The 18,149-nt window shown below is 42.6% G+C and overlaps 1 protein-coding gene across 1 annotated transcript in view; it reads left to right on the top strand.

The window, feature by feature from the left end:
* Positions 1-18,149, top strand: part of pald1a (phosphatase domain containing paladin 1a) — a 66,255-nt gene that overhangs the window by 21,095 nt on the left and 27,011 nt on the right. The window contains exon 18 of the mRNA XM_069665032.1: positions 4,575-4,715. Within this exon, the coding sequence (XP_069521133.1) occupies positions 4,575-4,715 (141 nt within the window). The remainder of the gene's footprint in view (positions 1-4,574; positions 4,716-18,149) is intronic.

Genomic DNA, 18,149 nt, shown 5'->3' with positions numbered 1-18,149 from the left:
CAGGACGATAAATGCTGTATGTAATTAGCACTTTTGCGCATTTCACACAGCTGTGTCGGAGCGTAAACACCAGACAGTATTAGATCCACCTCTAATGGAAACAGTTGACCTTAAATCTTTAATAAGACTCAATAAAAAAGAAACCGTCTGACTGAATAAATCATGTCAACACATTTTAATTTTGTTTAATCAGCCGAGTAATTACATGGAGTATCGTTCTTGAACAGCGAGGCATTTAGCAAGAGTTTAAGTATGTAAATAGCTTCTGTTAAAGGTTAAACAAATAGATATTAGCTGCTATATAAAAGACTTGTTGAATGATCTCTTTGTTGACAATAAGAAGAACACAGCCGGTAGCTTTTAGAGCCTTTTCATTCTCTGTTGATGCGGCTCGAATATCTGTTGGCGGCACTTATGTCTCTATTCATTCGTCTGCAATGCGTGCTGCTTATGGAGCTGTTGCAAAGTGTCATACACAGCCTTGTCTCTTTACTTTATCCCATTATCAGTTCCCCCGAACGAATCATACAACTGTATATTTAAGGGCTTCTCTGCAGACCTTTGTAGGGTTTTAAACTGCAACTCTGCACCTGTGACTGAAAGCTTTGCCCAAACAAAACCAGAAGCCAGAGCCCGTCTCCTCCGCTCTGAATAGTGGCTGTGAATTAAAGCTGCTGGGAGGTTTTCTTGATTCAGAGTTGTTACAATGGCTCAGTGGTTGGAACCTGCTGGCCGTGTCCTAAATACTGTAAACATGGACACACAGAAAGAGGCCCCACTCTGAGGAACACAATGCGGCGTGCCAGTCACAGCAGCGAGGCTACCAGAGTCTCCGGGATACACAGAGGGGTCGCCAAGGAAACGCTGTCTGCTTTCAATTGAGCGTCTGAAGGATGTGCGATGTTGTCATCCTTGTTGGCTTAACTGCCAAAGAGGTGTTGCTATGGATGAGGTCCAAAACATTACGTGACGGAGGAAGTGGTCTTATGTAGTGTAGCACAGTAGGTCAGATAATCGGTTGGATGAAGCATCTTCAGTAGATACACAACTATATTTTTCTTTTCACAATGTATCAAAGTACAATTAGAAAATGGTTTGACATTGAAAAAACTGGTTGCAGTAATCACTTGACTCTCTATTCAGCTTTACAGAGCTTTTATTATTAAGCCTCGTTAGCAAGCAGCTGTTCTCAGTAAAATATCTCTATAAACTGACTTTACCCTTCCTGTTCAGGAGCAGATTGGAGATAGACACAGCTGGTGACTAGCTGGTGAACATAGTGGAGCATTTAGCTATTTCCCAATTGACACCACAGTCTCAACACACGAAGATCATGTGACTTCAAAAGTGCCCAAACAGCTGCCAAATAGAGCTCGTGTTAAGATTGTTTTGTCAACAAATGTCAAGGATTGACTTTGAAACTCAACCTCAAAGGCAACATCAGTGAGGACACTTCAAAGAGTTTAGAACATTTACAATTTCAAGATTTCTTCATCTGCTGTGGAAAATGGTGAAATACGACTTAAGGCTCAAAACGGCTACTCAATAGAGTTTTTTTACGCCTTAAACGGAATAAGAAAGATTAAAAAAACGGAGGAATTTTAGAATAAAGCATTTGTAACTGTGTTTATATTATGCATTTTGAAATTGGTCGTAGAAATAGTGAGTTTAAATGCCGGATAAGTTAATAAAACGAAACAAATCTTGCAACGTTTAACACTCACACAGACGCACCTTTTAAGTTAACAATGACTGTACTCTGCACGGCACCATAGAGCAGGGGTTCCCAACTTCCGGTCCGTAGGTTGTTCAGTACCGGGCCGCGAAACCCAACAGATGACTGTGACATTGCAAACATACGCGGAGTCAGAACCGTCGAATGGGCTGCGTGAAGTGTGCAACTGCTCAGGGCCTCGCGCCTCTAAAGACACTTCAAAAGTCGCCCAATTCAGCTGGAAAAAACGCGGACCTGGCAACCCTGACTTCGCATCCCATGAAACTTTTATCATGAAGCCTGATGCCGCTCTAAAGCTCTGTGTTTATCAGTAAAATATATGAACTACTCAGCATATGGGCATATGACAGCCTGTGGGGAGACGTTTATACTTAAACTGTGCGCTAAAATACGGACGGATCGCGACGTTATTGATTCAGGTATGAGCATCAAAACACACACAGGTCTGCGTCATATCTGCTCCTCTCCTAACTTCTGTCTCCTCCCCGCGCGGCGTGATAAACTACGCGTGGATCACCTCCATCCTCAATCACAGCGTGTGAAGACGTATTTTATGCTTTATAAAGGGTTTACACGGGAATACGGGACCGATCGTGACCCTATTAAGTCAGGGGCAGAGCCTGAGAAAGACACACAGATCGGTGTCATCACTGCGCTGCATGATTATAAACCACTCACTGCTGGATCAACTGCTAGGATCACACTATGGATCTTCTGTCTGACCCGCGCCGTCCCTCTCGTCGTCATTTTCTCATGTGGTTTATAAAATTAGACTTTCTTTTTCCGCCCCCAGCTGGCCAGGACAAAGAATGCAGGTTTCAGGCATATTTCCTTTGAAATCATTAGGCTACATCCTTTTCTTATATATAGTTTATGCTTCATATGACTGATATTGTTGCTCTGTTGCTGCTGTAAGTATACGACTGTTTTGTTCATCATAGTTCACTATATCAACTTTAAAGGTGATGGTATGCCAAAGCGGCGTTGAGGCCTTGTTGTACTACAAATACATAACTGAAGAGTTTAATTCTAGATTAGAAACTGGCTGGCTTTTTGTTGTTATCTTTACTTAAGATAAAAATTCAAAGCACAGGGGACCTTATCTCACCATTTAAAAATAATATTTGTGTAAACACGACATTTTAAAGATAAGACAAAGGGGATTTGCTTGTTTTGATAAATCAGTCCTTGTGTTAGAAAACCTGTCACGACTTTCTGTAGAATACAAAGCAAAAGTTTTACCTTTTAGATGTTTAATGCACAATGGCACCAATTGTCTCCTAAGAACACTCTTCATGCTGCGTGCTGATGCTGCAGCTCTGACACACATGCTTAATGACAAAACAGGGTTCTGCTTGCGGGCCTGTTCTCGTCTCTGATCCCCGTCTTTTTTCTTCCCTCTCTGTATCCTGCTTCTTCTTCTTCTTATCCGTGTCATAATCAGTTTACTGAAGTAAACCAGCTTCACACAGCACACCAACAAAGTTCAGTGTACTAGCTTGAGGCCATTCAATGCTGATGGAAACATTTCCCATCTCAGCTAGGTCAACGCTGTAACTGAACATGCTGACACACACTCGCACCAATAATTAAAGTAGGTCATGAATGACGGGAGTAGTCTGCTTATCAGCAGACCTAGCAAGATCGACTGATTGTCTGGGTGTTTAATTGGTTCTTATAGTGTTTGTATGAATGTTGTTTTGTTTTATATCTTCTTATGGCACAATATTTTTTCTTTAACATAAGGTCTTAAGGTCATTTAAAGGTGCTTAAATGGGGGTATTATGCTAATTTGAAGCTTCATATTTTACTCTGTGATACCTGTGGAGTAGCTTTTTCTCACACTGGTGCTCTGTGCAGGTCGTCATACAGCCTCCGCCTGAAACGAGTCACTCAGCTCTGTCCGTTTAAGAAACCCCGCCCCTACAAGCCAACTTTCTTCTGATTGTCCAGCTCTCCGAAGCCTGCTGAGGCTGTATTTTGTGATGTCACAAAGTGCCGCGTATAGAAAAAACTGTTTGAAACCTGGCGTTCACAACAGCCTGCAGACTGAGCTGAGAAGCCTGGGGATTACTCCAACATACTTTGACCTACAGATTTGAAACTTGACCCACGTTTAGTCTGGACATCCAACAACATTATATGTCTGAATATGTGAAACAGCATAATACCCCCTCTTTGAAATAACGCTTTAAATCATTGATAACTCATACAGTAAAAACATTCTGTCAAGAAAATCCTTTTCACTTAAACGCAACATATCATTAAAATGCTAACATTCACAAGATCACATGACTTCAAAAGTGCCCAAACATCTTCTAAATAAACCTTTTGTTAAGATTGGTTTGTCAACAAATTCACTTTGAAACTCAACTTCAAAGTCAACATCAAAAAGAAAACTTCAAAGAGTTTCGAAAATTGAAAATTTAGACATTTGTTAGTTACACCGTGACATCTGGGCGAACTCCATCAAGACTGCGGTAGAAATGAAAGCTACAAAACTGCTGCTAAACGGACCTTGTGGCTAGATTGTATTTCATGCAATTTAAAATTATTTAATGCATTAAAACACAACTGAAAATGTGTCAGTAAATTTGGATACATGTTTGTAATGCGCATTTTAAATTCTGTCATAGAAATGTGGAGTTTTTACACTAAGAAAAACAATAGCTTGACTCGGCTCAGCGCAGGTGCAGCAGGGGTCCCACTCATTGAAATTACATGAGTTGTATGTAGGTGGGAGGCAGATGTTCTAGAGTTATCAGTTTGTTTTGCAGTCTTGTCACTACTTTCTAGCCAGAGACAGGCTGTATAATGACTGTCTGTCTCTGCTGTGCAGGTTGTGATGCAGCTGGTGCGTCTGCTCCCCGACGGCCACAGGATGAAGAGGGAGGTGGACATGGCGCTGGACTCCGTCAGCGAGACCATGACCCCCATGCACTACCATCTGAGAGAGATCATCATCTGCACGTACAGACAGGTACAGCTCAGCTCCCAGTAGTGTTCATTAACTGGCACCCAGAAACAGATCTAAAACAGGTAGAAAGAAATGCAAATTCAAGGGATAAATAATTAAAAACAACAATCACGCTATAGTTTTCCTATCTTTGTGAGGACCATTTTCATTACATGTATGTGAGTGCAATGTTTTAGGACATATTGCCCAGTCTTGACTTCCTGAAAGGCCTTTTTTTATAGATTAAATCAAGTTTCTTTTTGTTTTTAAGGTTATAATCAGGGTCAGGGGTTATGTATTGCAAAAAGTTGTATATCCGGAAGCAAAGAATGAACATGCACTCATCTGAACTGCATTATGTCTTAGATAAACCCTACATATGTTTATCTCAGGGGCTCAAATCCAATCGGATCAATACCTGCTTGCTAATGATTCTTTCCGCTCCATGCTGTGACACACAGTCAGCATGGACGTGATGGTTTAGATGCAGTTTCACATGAGCCCCATAGATGGCGTCGAGGACTTATTTAGATGTCTTCCGCAGCCTCTGGTTGGATCTCGGAGACATGAATGAGAGAGTTGTAGAGCGTGGAAAGTGATTGTGGTGCAACATAACTTCATTGTAAGACTCCTTTGGGTGTAAGTGGAAAATAGTGAGAGGAAAATAAGTGATTACTTTTTTCAGGCTTGACCTATTGATGGTTGATTTTTAGTGAGGCTGCCTGCTGTGAAAAGCACGAGGACACTTGCTGGTATTTCCAGTTATTTTGTGTCTATATGGTGCAAGCAGTATTAATTATGGTTTAACCGCAAAGAGGAAACGCAGGAAAGTAGCAACAGACGAGGTAGAGAAGTATTTTTAATCTTTGCATTGTGAAAAACACCATCTCTTAAAGGTTTACTGGTAGCTCGGTCCTTTTGTGCTCTAAACAAAGCATAAAGAGACCTAGCTTGAGTCGGGGTTTCAAAGGCCCGTCTACTATAAAAGGTCTCCTGATGCTGTGGCCTCTGCAGGACCACGGCTCTGTTTTAGCCATTTGTAATGCAGACTGTAATCATTGTGCCTCTGTGCACCGTCAGCCGTTCTCAGCGTGCTGGAGGCACCCGGTCCTGTCTCCGCTCTATCAATGGGCCTCATTGTCCTGTTAACCTTGTCTTTTCGCCCATATTCTCCCTCTCTGTCTGTCACTTTGTGATGCCAGGCTCCAGGAAAGAGCTCGCTATCAGCTTTCTTTCAGATTAATTAGCTAATTTGTAAAAGAAGTAACAAAAGTTTTGAACATATAGTTTACACATACTTCTGTTTCTTATATTGTAGGGTAAATAAGCACTCACTCAACCTGTTCATTATGGTTTAAAAATTGGTTCTTATTTTAGTAGTTGTGGTAATATTTCCTATCAGGCATGATGACATTTGTTCCTGGGGGAGTTTCTGAGCACAAACAGCTTTGGGCAAAGTTTCCCTGTTTTGTTTATCATGCATTTTTATGAGGATGCAGTCGGAAGCCGTACACACTTCCACTCCCGGTTTCACGAAGTTGTATTGATTGACAGTTGGAAGCTGTGGCACACAATGTAGCAGATCAATGTGTCAGAGAGGGTAGTGAAGAAGAATACAGCAGCCTAGCTATCACGATTGTAAACAATACATAAAAAATAGTTAGACCTGGAGTATATATACAAGGCAACATTGCTAATAAGAAACAGTAGCAGTCAGATGATCACACACATTTTAAAGGAGCCACTGTCATTCAAAGCTGGTGTTCTCTGTAATCGATAGAAGCGATAATATTTGAAATTGGCACCATAGCTGTGGAGAAAGTTGTACAAACAGCCCGTGGTTTCACCCATTCTACATTCCTACAACACCCAGCATGCATTGCGCCCCTTCCTCTGAAAGGAAAGGCCCAGCGAGAGACCCTGGAGTGAAATACTACCGTTTTCTCTGCAGGCAATTGCTCAGAGAGGTACAGAATCCGAAATATGACGAGAATATACCGGTGGATCGTCTAAAAGATCTTCAGGTCTGCAGTCTACATTTCAAACCTGACGATTGTGAACGAGACATGAAATCGGAGGCGGGCGTTCTAGATTGAGGAATTGTAGTTTAGCGAGCTCCCTGGCCTCCACCAGATGAAGCGTTTTACTCAGTCTGGTGGAGGTTTTCCAGGGCCCATTGGAGAAGCGGATAGCGTCCTCCAAAGGCACAGAGCGAAATTGTATTTTTTCCTACCATAATGGCGTTAGCTCCCCATAATAGCATGATAGGACTGAGGTTGAAAATCGGCCCTCTAAAGGCACTCCAAAGTTAGCTAAACTTACTGATAAGAGAAACTGATGGCAAACAATAATAATAATGCCCAAACTGTCCGTCTTATACGTCAATTAAAGTTAACAGACTGATTTTCTTCTTAAATTTTGACTCTTTTTTTTACCGTTTTCTCTAAAATACTTGGCGTAATAGTTTCCTTTTTTTGCCCCATCAGACTTCTTGTAATCCTTGCTGGTGTTTTTCCACATCTCAGTAAATTATAATTATTGATAGACAGGATGGCCGAAATTACAGAAAGAGAACCAGAATTTTGAACCCTGCTGTGGCAGACCTCAGTTGGCACTGTGTTCCCCTTTCAGCCGTTCTCTTCCTGCTGTAACCAGCAGGCCAGGTGATAAACAGTGCCAGATGTTAGAACCCGGCAGGCAGCGGCAGACGAGAAAGGGGGAGAAAAGAGGGGGAAAAATTCACCCCCACTCTCTCTCTCTCTCTCTTCCCGTAGCCCACCCCTACTTAAAGCTCCCTCCTCCCCTTTGACAGTGGTTGGAAAATGTGTCTTTGATAGAGAAAAAATATATTTACACTGGGACCCAAACCCTCCGCCAGCTCCCAGAGGGGCCTGGGAGGGGGGAGGGGGGGTTTGGTTGTTTTTTTATTGAGAGGTAGCATTTGGTTCTTCTTGAAGGGCCTGTAAATCCCTGCTGCCGACCAGGCGTGACCTCGCATTGCAGATGTATCCTCTGACATCAGGGCCAACGCAGTGAAGAGGTTGCTTCCTCTCCTCCTCCTCCTCCTCAGGAATCAGCATCAGGGGCCTTTCTTTCCATCCGCAGACCAGAGAATAGCCTCAGGCGCTCTGTGCACACTGATGTTTACTTTGAGTTCGTATGTTTACAGGCGTGTTTGATGTACACACGTACAGAGTTTTTGGGATATTACAAATGATTGAGCGGGAGAGAGCAGGAAGTCATAGTGCATGTACAAATGTGTAATCAGTGTAGATCGCTGGCTTGCACCCATAAGAAGCAAAGAGAGCTTCAGAAATAGAGATATATGAATAATGCATTCTTGAAACCCAACTTTTAATCATTTTTGTTGGGCGAGAGTTTCAGCAACTTTTCTTATCAAGTTTTTTTTTCAAAGAAATTCCACCCAGGGGGTAAGAAAATATGAATCCAGAGAGTCAGAGTGAATGAGCAGCACACCATGCTGAGTGTGTGTGTGTCCAAAGAAAGGCCCTCACGGTCTGGACGGGGCAGTGGAAAAATATTTTTTTAGAAAGAGGAGAATGCTGCGAGCAGGTTTTCTTGAGGAAAGGTAGCGGACGTCTTTGGAGAAGAAGACGAGAGGGAGGAGTGGGTCCAAAATGTGTGTAGAAATTGAAGGGACCACTGCAGCACTGACAGCCAGATTATTTTTACTAATTTTTACTTGCCACCTAAATTTAGCGCTTTGACGCTGGTTTTTCAGACCCGGGAAGACCTGCTAATAGATGCTAATTGTCTGTTTTCCCATTGCCAGTGAAGTATACTCCTTTCGGTGTCGGCAGCGTCACCGTCTGACGTCACAGACGCCTGACCAGTGGGAATGGGGCTTAAGGAGGAAGAGCCGAGATTAAGAGAGAGAGAAAATGAGAATAAAAGAGATGTAGTGGGGGGTTAACGAACTACATGTCCCACCGTGGAGCCATTTAATCTCTAGCTCCTTTGGCTCATGGGTCTTTGTGTTCCTCTCTCTATTAGGATGACCACTTGACATAAGTGGGCCAATTACAAGATGAACTAGGTGACGGCCAAAGGAAATATTAGCAGAAAAATGAGCCCACCTGAACCGAGGACAGCTTCTTCTTCTTCTCCTCGCCTGAAGTGCGCGTTGCCTCACAGCTCCTGAAAAGAGCCTCTTATTTAGAGCCCAGCACGAGCTGGGAGGGGGGTGAAAGTGGGAGCCAGAGGTTGTTGTTTTTATTCACAACTTCCAGCGTCTCACATGCCAATGCCAATAGCCGTATTTGCCGCGGCCGTCTACCAAGTGATTTATTTTGCATCTGAGCAGGTGCAGGCAGCTGGACAACGTCAACTCTCTGTGCGCCGTTGTGAGTGCAGGGAGTTGTGATGCAGTTGTATGTATGCGTGCGTGTGTGGCAGCATACATCGGGGTAAATAAAGCATCTCTGGGGGACTTTCCGGAGGGGTTTGGTGAGCTTGAGGGGGCTATATGCAGCTGCTACATGTCAGTTCAGAAGCTCATTTATTTTAACTACGTTTCCACAGCTGTAAAGGCCTTTAAGTGATACTCTAATACACCTAGTGAGGGTGTAATGTGTCCTCTGATGTCCAACATGATATGATTAATGACTGATGCATGTATTAATGCTTGGTTTAAACGCTGTACAGGAGGTTTAGTGGAGTTGACTCGCTGATTATTTAAATGACAGGTTTCTTTCTCCGTCCGCGGCTTAATCACACTTCCTCTAACTTCTGATTATCCTCACCACATGTCCAGTGTATGCAGAGGTTTGTCAGAGCCGTGTGTTGCACCGGGAGGTTTCACTGATTGACACTCTTGTAATCAGAGAAGAAGAGCTAATCAGTGAAATCACCTGCTGCACTGCGGTATTGTTGGAACCTGGCTTGTCTCAGTGAATTCAAACCCCCCGTATTACAATCATCGTCAGACTGCTTAGTATTCAAACTATTGCTACCACCACGGCTCTGTTAAAAGTTAATGCACTGTGCAGCCCCACTTCTCTGTTCTACTGCTTCGCAACTGGATGCTGATTTTCAACAGCTTAACACTCTACAATCAGAACCTTTGAACTCCACTCATGTGGTCTCTGATTTTTGTCACATCTTCATTCGCCGTATCATGTCGTATCAGTTTAAAACGTATTTTTAACTTTAACTTCCGAGTGCGTAGTTAATTAGTTTATAAATGGCCGCATAACATACACGGAAATCTTACATACGAGTTATATATCTTACCTTACTAATGCATGCTTGGCAATATGCAGTGTAGAACTGCTGATAATGAATGTTCAGCCAGCATAAAAACACTTCCTGCTGGGTTTCTTGTTCTCACCAGCGTTTTTGACTTCAACATTCAGATTGTTTAAGTCCCATCCCAGAGAAAGATAAGTCTGGGAGCAGCCTGGTTTTAATGAACCAGCACTGATTCACGAATCAACGAGAAGGCTGAGAATAGCTGCAGGGAGTCATTTCATTCAGTTGTTACCCGGTGTTTACAAACATGAGCTAATTAGTAACCTTGTTAGCATACTACATAAACATGTTAGGATTTGCTTCTTAATAGCATGACTATTTCGAACACTGAAGAAGTCCACCTTTCTCTTACAAAAGAGAAGCAACATGTATGTTGCTTAGTTTAATGCACTTAAAGCGACAGATTTCGCTTTAATTTTACCATTAGCTTAGGGTGGCTAATGCTAGTTCGTGGACGCACACTTAAATATGGCTAAATAACAAACATTACTGATTTGCTTGGCTGATTTGTTGACTTCTCTACCAGTGCTGCTGACATAGTCCCGGTTTAATGTGAAAGTTAAACTGAAAAGAAGCCACTTCGAAACATCTGTTTAGAATTGAGCTAAATTGCTAGGCTATTGTAACGTCAGTGGGGAAAAGCTGTAAAGAGCTATGAAGTCAACGAATGGATGTTACATTAGCTAACAGCTACCTCAGTGAATAAAACTGTTTTATAGAATTGTACATGTCAAATGACCACAAGTACTCAGAAACTATAGTATAGAAAGTATTTATATTTTTTAATACATGATATGTAGAATCTTAATCGGTAATGTTATAATATGAGTTAATTTTGTGTCTTTATTATGGAATCAAACAGAAGAGGTTTGAAAGCAAACTTTACAAACTGAAATCAAAAAAATGTTTTATTGCAAATCTAAAAGTTTTGTTCGCGAATCCAAAAGTGTTGCTTGCGGTTCAGCTGAATCTCGTGGGCGGAACCTCGGTTGAAAGATGTAAGACATGTCTCTGTTGGCCAGTGACAGCTTGGAAACATCCACTGTTCAACTCGGTTGTTAAGTGGTGATGTCACACCTCCGCATTAAACTGTTTCCATGTCCAAGCAGCAACAACGTCTACCATTTACAATATGCCACAGTGCTGTGTTCCTCGCAGTTCTAACTGTCTATCATGTGTTCGTAACGTGTCCCTGACGTCATCACAGAAAAAAACGTGACGGGACATTGTAAACATTTGGCTTTTACCGGTGGATGCTCCCATAAGCTAGCTTTAACTTAGCATAGAAATGATTGTCAACTGAAACATGAAGAAGTGGGTTCATAGCTGTTTATACAGTCTATGGTTCACAGCAATTTAAAACCTGGCCTATCTTATCAAACATACCGGCGTGGCTACAGGTTGTTGTTCTAATTCTTTTCTATTCTGTTTGACTGCATAATAAAGGCACAAAATTAACTCCATAATATATGTAAATATATGGCGCCATAGATCAAATCTCACTTCCTGCATTGTTTATAAAGGCCTTGCTTCATTTACATATTTCATCAGACCAAACAGGCTAACAGTTTTTATTGTGCATTTGTGATGCAGCAGTAAATGTCAAAACTCACACATCATGCGTTCTGTCTCTGCACACTGACCACTTCCGAAATCGTTACATTTTCCTGCTCGTCTTTCCCCTTTTACCCTGAATAACTGAACTGCCCTGGCCTGCCCTTTGCCCTGACCTCCCTCCTGTCCCCTCCTCCCCCTCTCAAACCACTGGCCCCAGGGCAGAGCCAGCCGAGTGTTGCGCGGAGGGGTTGCACATTTCCTGCCCCCGCACACTAAACCTGTCATTGCCCCACGGCCCACAGACCAGGAATAACTACCTCCAAAACCATGCATGAGTGTTAAAGCATGCCCCCGGTAGCTGCGGTCGTGGCATCTCACCGATCCTGCTAAGCCCCAAATTATTTCACCGGGAAAAGGTCCACCTTTTTTTGTCTGAGCGTTCACACTCGCTTTAGCTGCCGGCGCTGAGAGAATACCTACGGGAACACAACCCAAAATATGAAGTCAGTTAAATGCCAACCATGTGGGGTATGCAGAAGTCGTGCCTGGGTTAAGTTGCTCCAGGAATTGCACTTTCACAACGCCCCAGTGGGGAAGCCGTCTCTCATACGTGAGGACAGTTGAGCAACACATGAATCCGGTGTTAACGACGTTATAATTACTCCCAAAGTGCCAACAGCTCACACAGTCAGCGAGGAACATTCAGATCGGCGGCGTCAGATGTGTTGGTTTTTGATTCTCACAGAGGCAGATCACGATTCACATAATGAGTTCAGAGGAATGCAGAAAGATATGATAACAATAAAGCGGATTTGATTTGTGCTGGCATTTAGAAGTTGATGAAAAAAGTTATTTGTGAACATGAAATCGAGTCAGGGCCTGCACATATTCCAGGAACACCAACAGCTGCTGACATCTATGTGTTGCTGCTTTTAATGACTCACCTTTAGACTGGTGTTTTCAGACATCAGAGTACGGCTAGAAAACAAAATATAAGTTCTGAAGCCTAAACAGCGGCCTCATGAGGATTTAACGCCTGTTACACAACCGTCCGGTGGGTCTTTGAATAGCTAAAAGTTGTTTCTCTGTTTTCCAGAAGCATATGATTTTGTTTTCTCATAGGGCAGGAAATGTAAAGGTTGGAATGAGGGGGCGTTCAAGAGTAGCGATGTTGCAGAATCACTGAAACAAATCAGAGATGTGGGCAGCCAATCAAACACATCGGGCGCCGTCTTCCTGGTTGAAGGAAAAGCCTTACCGATAACTTTGTCAGGATTAATAATGCTCAAGTCATCTTGTGTGCCATAATGGCGCCGACAAAACTGGCACAAAAGCACATGTCCATGCTGTTGTATACTCCAACTCTTACAGAACTAACAACACTTAAATTTCTTTGATTGACACGCCAAATACAACACAGCTTCTAGCAACAGCAGCTTTTGCGTTGAGTTTCAAATGTCAAACAGGACGGATATGCCACCGCTAACAGGAAGTGGAAATTAGTCCCAAGAGTGTATAAACACAGTGCCAGAGTAATGAGTGAAAACAAGGTGGCGATTTGATCTAATTAACAGGCCATGGAATTGTTAAATTAGCTTGAATGACTTCATATGATCATCCCCCTACTCTCCAGTTACCATCAGCCTTTAGCAACTTTTAGCTCAGGAGCTTTTTTCTATATAGGTCATTGTTGTTCCCCCAAATCAGCTATATAAGATGAGAATACTGTACATCGTTGTTGTGTTCAAAGCTTGTGTTGTTTCAAAGCCAATAAATGACCCAAAAAATCAGTTATCTCCGGTTGTGATCAATGCTAACAGCTGGTTAAAGCTAGGTGAGTCAACTAGCAAAGTTTTCAACCCAAAGAAATGCCATGCTCAAAACATTTTACCTTTTAACTGGTGCTGGGCAAGTCAACAAGTAGGTTTTGACGAGAACCACAGGCATTGCTGGCGTCGCAAACTGTATCGAGCCATGTTTCCCTGTCATTCTTGTGCAACTGCAATGCTAGCTAGCTTACATTGTTGAGGACTGCACTCTGGCAAAATGGGTGCAAGCAGCAGTAGGCTGGTTGGTAGCTTGGAGGGTAGACCACCATGCTATCCAATTAAGGACATCCAATGTACTTAGGCCTGTGAAAGCTGCAGATACCGAATGTTTTTCTTTTTTTGGGTCAGAGCGTTTGATATATTGCTATCTGTCGAGCAATCTCCAAACCTTTTGTTAGGACAAGCAATAAAGGATATCCCGGCTAACACTCCCTTTTCCTGGTTGTTTTTTTGCACTACGTCTTGTAACTTGATTTAAGTAAATGTAGCTTGAGGTGAGGGAACATGTTTTGGACTCAATTTTATCTGCAGATGTATGTTTGTGAAGTCTTAAAATGTGAAACGTTAGCCAAAAGGTTTCTGGCATTGCATCATGGCAGATATGTTCAGCTGTTATTCTTCACCTCCTTTTATCTGCATCCAACCAAAACCCCTAAACTGATTGGATAATATCAATCAAACTACAAACAGAGACCAAAAAGCTACAGACGCCAAAAATGTTGTGCTTCGCCTACGGAGTCTGCATTCAAATGCATAATGTATTCACAGAGATCAGCTGGGAGGTGTCTTTAACAACATCTTTGATAACACAGAAAAAGATACTCAAAGAAAGTGCCAACCTCAATTTAACATCCAGTAAGCTTGTGCTGATAAGAATGATACATTGGTGGTATGCTTATCTCACATGCATTTGCACATTCGTTGACACAGTGTTGACGTGCCAACGTACATCGTGTAATGTTACATGTCATTTGGACAGTTTGCGTGGTAAGCTCTTTATAATGAGCATTTTATGTTGGAGTAAACTAAAAATGTAGCTGTTGCTGGTGGAAATTTGCTCATTAACTAAGAATTAGAAAGCAGAGAGTCCATCCATCCATTATCTTCCACTTATCCGGGGGCCGGGTCGTGGTGGCAGCAGGTTCAGCAAGTTCACCCAGACGTCCCTCTCCCCGGCAACGTTTTCCAGCTCCTCCTGGGGGATTCCTCGGGGTCACCTCCCAGTTGGATGTGCCCAGAAAACCTCCAAAGGGAGGCGCCCAGGAGGCATCCTAACCAGATGCCCGAACCACCTCAACTGGCTTCCTTTTGACGCGAAGGAAAAGCTGCTCTACTCCGAGCTCCCCCTGGATCTCTGAGCTCCTTATCCTCTCTCTTAAGGCTGAGCCAAGCCACCCTCCGAAGGAATTTGGCCGCTTGTATCCGCGATCTCATTCTTTAGGTCACTACCCAAAGCTCGTGAAATTGGTAAGGGTTAGATCGACTGGTAAATCGAAAGCTTTGCCTTCAGGCTCGGCTCCCTCTTCACCACGACGGTCCGGTACAACGGTCGGTGCAGCATCAGCAGTAAAGCGGGCGAAAGCGGGAAGTTTGGCCCGATATTTTGGCGAGGTGGAATCCAATTCTCCAGGTCTTACTTACTTGGATGCCGAAACGTCTGTACAAAATGAATAGCAAAACATCTTTTCCCCCAGGACCAAAGTGTTGAGCACGCTGTACTGTTGCTAACAAACAACTCCGTCTCTACAGCAGCTTTGTGGCTGCCTCCACAGGAAAAACATCACCATCAATACATTTGCTTTTTGTTAACCAGCAGCATCAATACAAAACATAATTCGTGGCGAATACTAATTCCATTAGAAGAACTCCAGTGGGGTTTTGAAATATTGAATGTTTGATTAGTTGTAGCTGGAGGAATTGCCATTTTAATGCCCCAGCGTTGGGTTTGCATGCACACAATATTTTGATAGCTCAGTAAGTGATTGATTCTCAGTGGGAGTCTCCATGTGCTCCGTTGCCAGGCATGTGCACGTACAGAATGTACCATAATGCGTGTGGTTAATGTGGGCAGATATTCCAGTCTGTGTGTAGGCTAGGTTGATGAGCCCTGTCTCCTCGTGTGGCTTCTCTAATCTCTGCTCACCAGGCACGTGATGCGTTTCTGCTTGTCTTTTTGTTCGAGGAATCGGCCTGTTCTAGCCAAATGCCTATCCACAATTGATTATACAGCACATTCCTTTTAGTTCCCAATGTTTTTGGTTATTTAAGCTTATTTCTGTGTTGGACAATGTTTGATTCTCGACAAGAGCTTTTAAATATCCAGTAAAGTTATGAAAGAAATCCTCACAGCTCTGCCTGTGATGTCATGAGAAAGTCGGAAATCCGAACTTTTCACAGCAATTTTCAAGCCCTTGGCTGGATGGTCAGACGGGTTGATGGCAGATCTCCGTGTACAGTATGTGAATTGACACAGCTTGCCCATTAAATCCACCTCAACCTCGCCTTCATGATTTAATCAGCGTAGTGTGGCTGAGCGGCTGGAAAAAGACAGACAGAGGATTGGAATCTGTAGAAACCATTAACATAAAGGCATCTTTTCTCCCCCCCTCCTCTTACTGGCTGCTACATGACTTCTCGGCTCCTTTTTAAAAAAGGAGTTAAGGGCACCATCTTGATCCATAAAGATCAGCACAGCAGCTTGAAGCCAGATGATATATAACTTAGATTTTTCTTCTACTGGCCAACCTGGCAGGCGGCAGACTGGGTGGGTGGATGGTACGGGTCTCTGAAAAGATGGCAGCGAATGTAAAGAAAACGTTGGAGAGGTTTGCCCTGTGTAAGAAATACATCTCTTACATACACAACAATTTGAGGGAAGATTTCTCATCAAAGTCAGACTTCTGCACGTGGACTTTTATAAAGGCACACTTGATCAAAATAACATGCAGTTTTAAAGAATATGAAAGAAAAAGAAGTGATGGTCTGAGCTTTACCCAAGAGAACCAAGAATCAGTGATCTTCCATGATTTAACATTGGGAAATTTACGCTAGGGGTGGGATTGGCAGGGTAACTCGCGGTACGATATGTGGCCCACGATAACGATAATATCACGAAAAAAAAGCCACTAAAAAGGGGGGCACTGTTAAGCTCAGTTGGGAGAGCAGGCGCCCCATGTACAGAGGCTACAGTCCTCATCGCACTGATCGCAGGTTCGACTTCCGATCTGCCGATCATTTGGTGCATGTCATCCCACACTCTCTTGTCCCAACTTTTCCTGTCTATCTTCAGCTGTCCTATAAATAAAGCCAAAGGCCAAAAAAATAATCCTAAAAAAAACACTAAAAAGGTAACGTTTATTCACGGCATTGTGGTGTCAGTTTCACAGAATTTGACACGAGATGAAACAATGTACGCCTGTTCAGTCTCTACATTTAGTTTACAGAACTACTGTCAAAACAAACTAGGACTTTGGATGTGGAAGTCGCTCGACCATCTCTTAACTTCTTTATCCTGCTGCCAACTTCTTTGGCCAATTAATTTCCGTTCACTCCGCTACCCTCATTTATGTCATAAACGTCAGTCAGGAGATATATTGCCATATCGTATTGTCCCGGCCATATTTATCGGGAGGGTAAAATATATTTTGGTTCAATGCATTGCTGCATAATGCAACCCAAATAATAGCCATTAAGTTCAGAAAGACGAAGCCTAATTTTGAGTAATTTTAGATGCTTGTTAACATTATTTAGTACCAATCTTGTATGTAATTCACAATAGAGGGAGAAAAGAAGGGTAATACTAACCTCTTGTATTCTGAAAATTCCCCCAATTTGGATCTCCATGAGATAGAAAGGAGCTTAATTAGGTTGCTAATGTGTTTTTTGATGTGTTCAAAGACTACTGGATGTTATACAGGATGGTAAAAGGGGTCGGTGGTGATTAAAAACAGCTGCCAGAATGTTTGGGGAAATGTATTATTCTTGTCATGTTCAGAACAGAAATGGAAAGTAATTCAAATTTCAATTCAGGCTAATTTTGCACATTTGAAGCAACATTGTTGGGGTATAAATCTGTCTTCTCTGTGTGCAGTCTGTGCCCAAAGCCCAGCCAGCGGTTTCTAATCCACTGAACGTGGCATGAATTGTGGTGATCCATCAATAAACGATGGGAAGAAGAAGACTGGTATCATTTATATGCTGGTAAACATGGATATAAATGATACCAGATTAAAATATTTAAAAACTGGCTTTAAATAATGCATGAGGAAGGAGCTGAATTCAACATGCTCAGTGAAAACTAAACAGGCCAACTCTAAGAGCCTGAAGCTGAAAGACATGCAACTTTACATGCTAATTAAAGCCTTCGTTTTCACATTATGTGCAACTTCTACACATGATCTCACAGCTTTAATGCAGGCGAGTCCAAGTTTGAAAGTTTTGCAGAGTTTGAAACTGTAGAGTTGAGTTTGACAAGCCGTCTGAGATGTCCTAAAGGTGGACCTGCACGGCTCATTAATCTTTTTGATTCATGTAGTGAAATGGTGTCAGATGGAAGGCCCGAGTAATGAGTTGAAGTGAGTCACTTATGAAACACATTTTATCTGTATATGAGCTGCTGTGTCTTTCTGAGACAAAGGCTGACAGAAAGGAACAAGTCTGAATCAAGAGTTCTTTATTACAGCTTGATTTGTCTTGTACTCTGTCTGCTAATTATACACAGTTTAATTATGGCATGTGTTAGCCTCGGCATGTGTTAGCCTGGGTCCTATCCCCATTTGAGTTGTCTGTACATTGAGTCATG

This window comes from Semicossyphus pulcher, unplaced genomic scaffold, assembly GCF_022749685.1.
Source record: "Semicossyphus pulcher isolate SPU_LCO1_2020_fin unplaced genomic scaffold, fSemPul1.0.p SCAF_16, whole genome shotgun sequence".
In the NCBI taxonomy this organism is placed as follows: Eukaryota; Metazoa; Chordata; class Actinopteri; order Labriformes; family Labridae; genus Semicossyphus; species Semicossyphus pulcher.
Note: the sequence above shows the minus strand (reverse complement) of the source record. Positions and strands in the feature narration are given on the sequence as shown.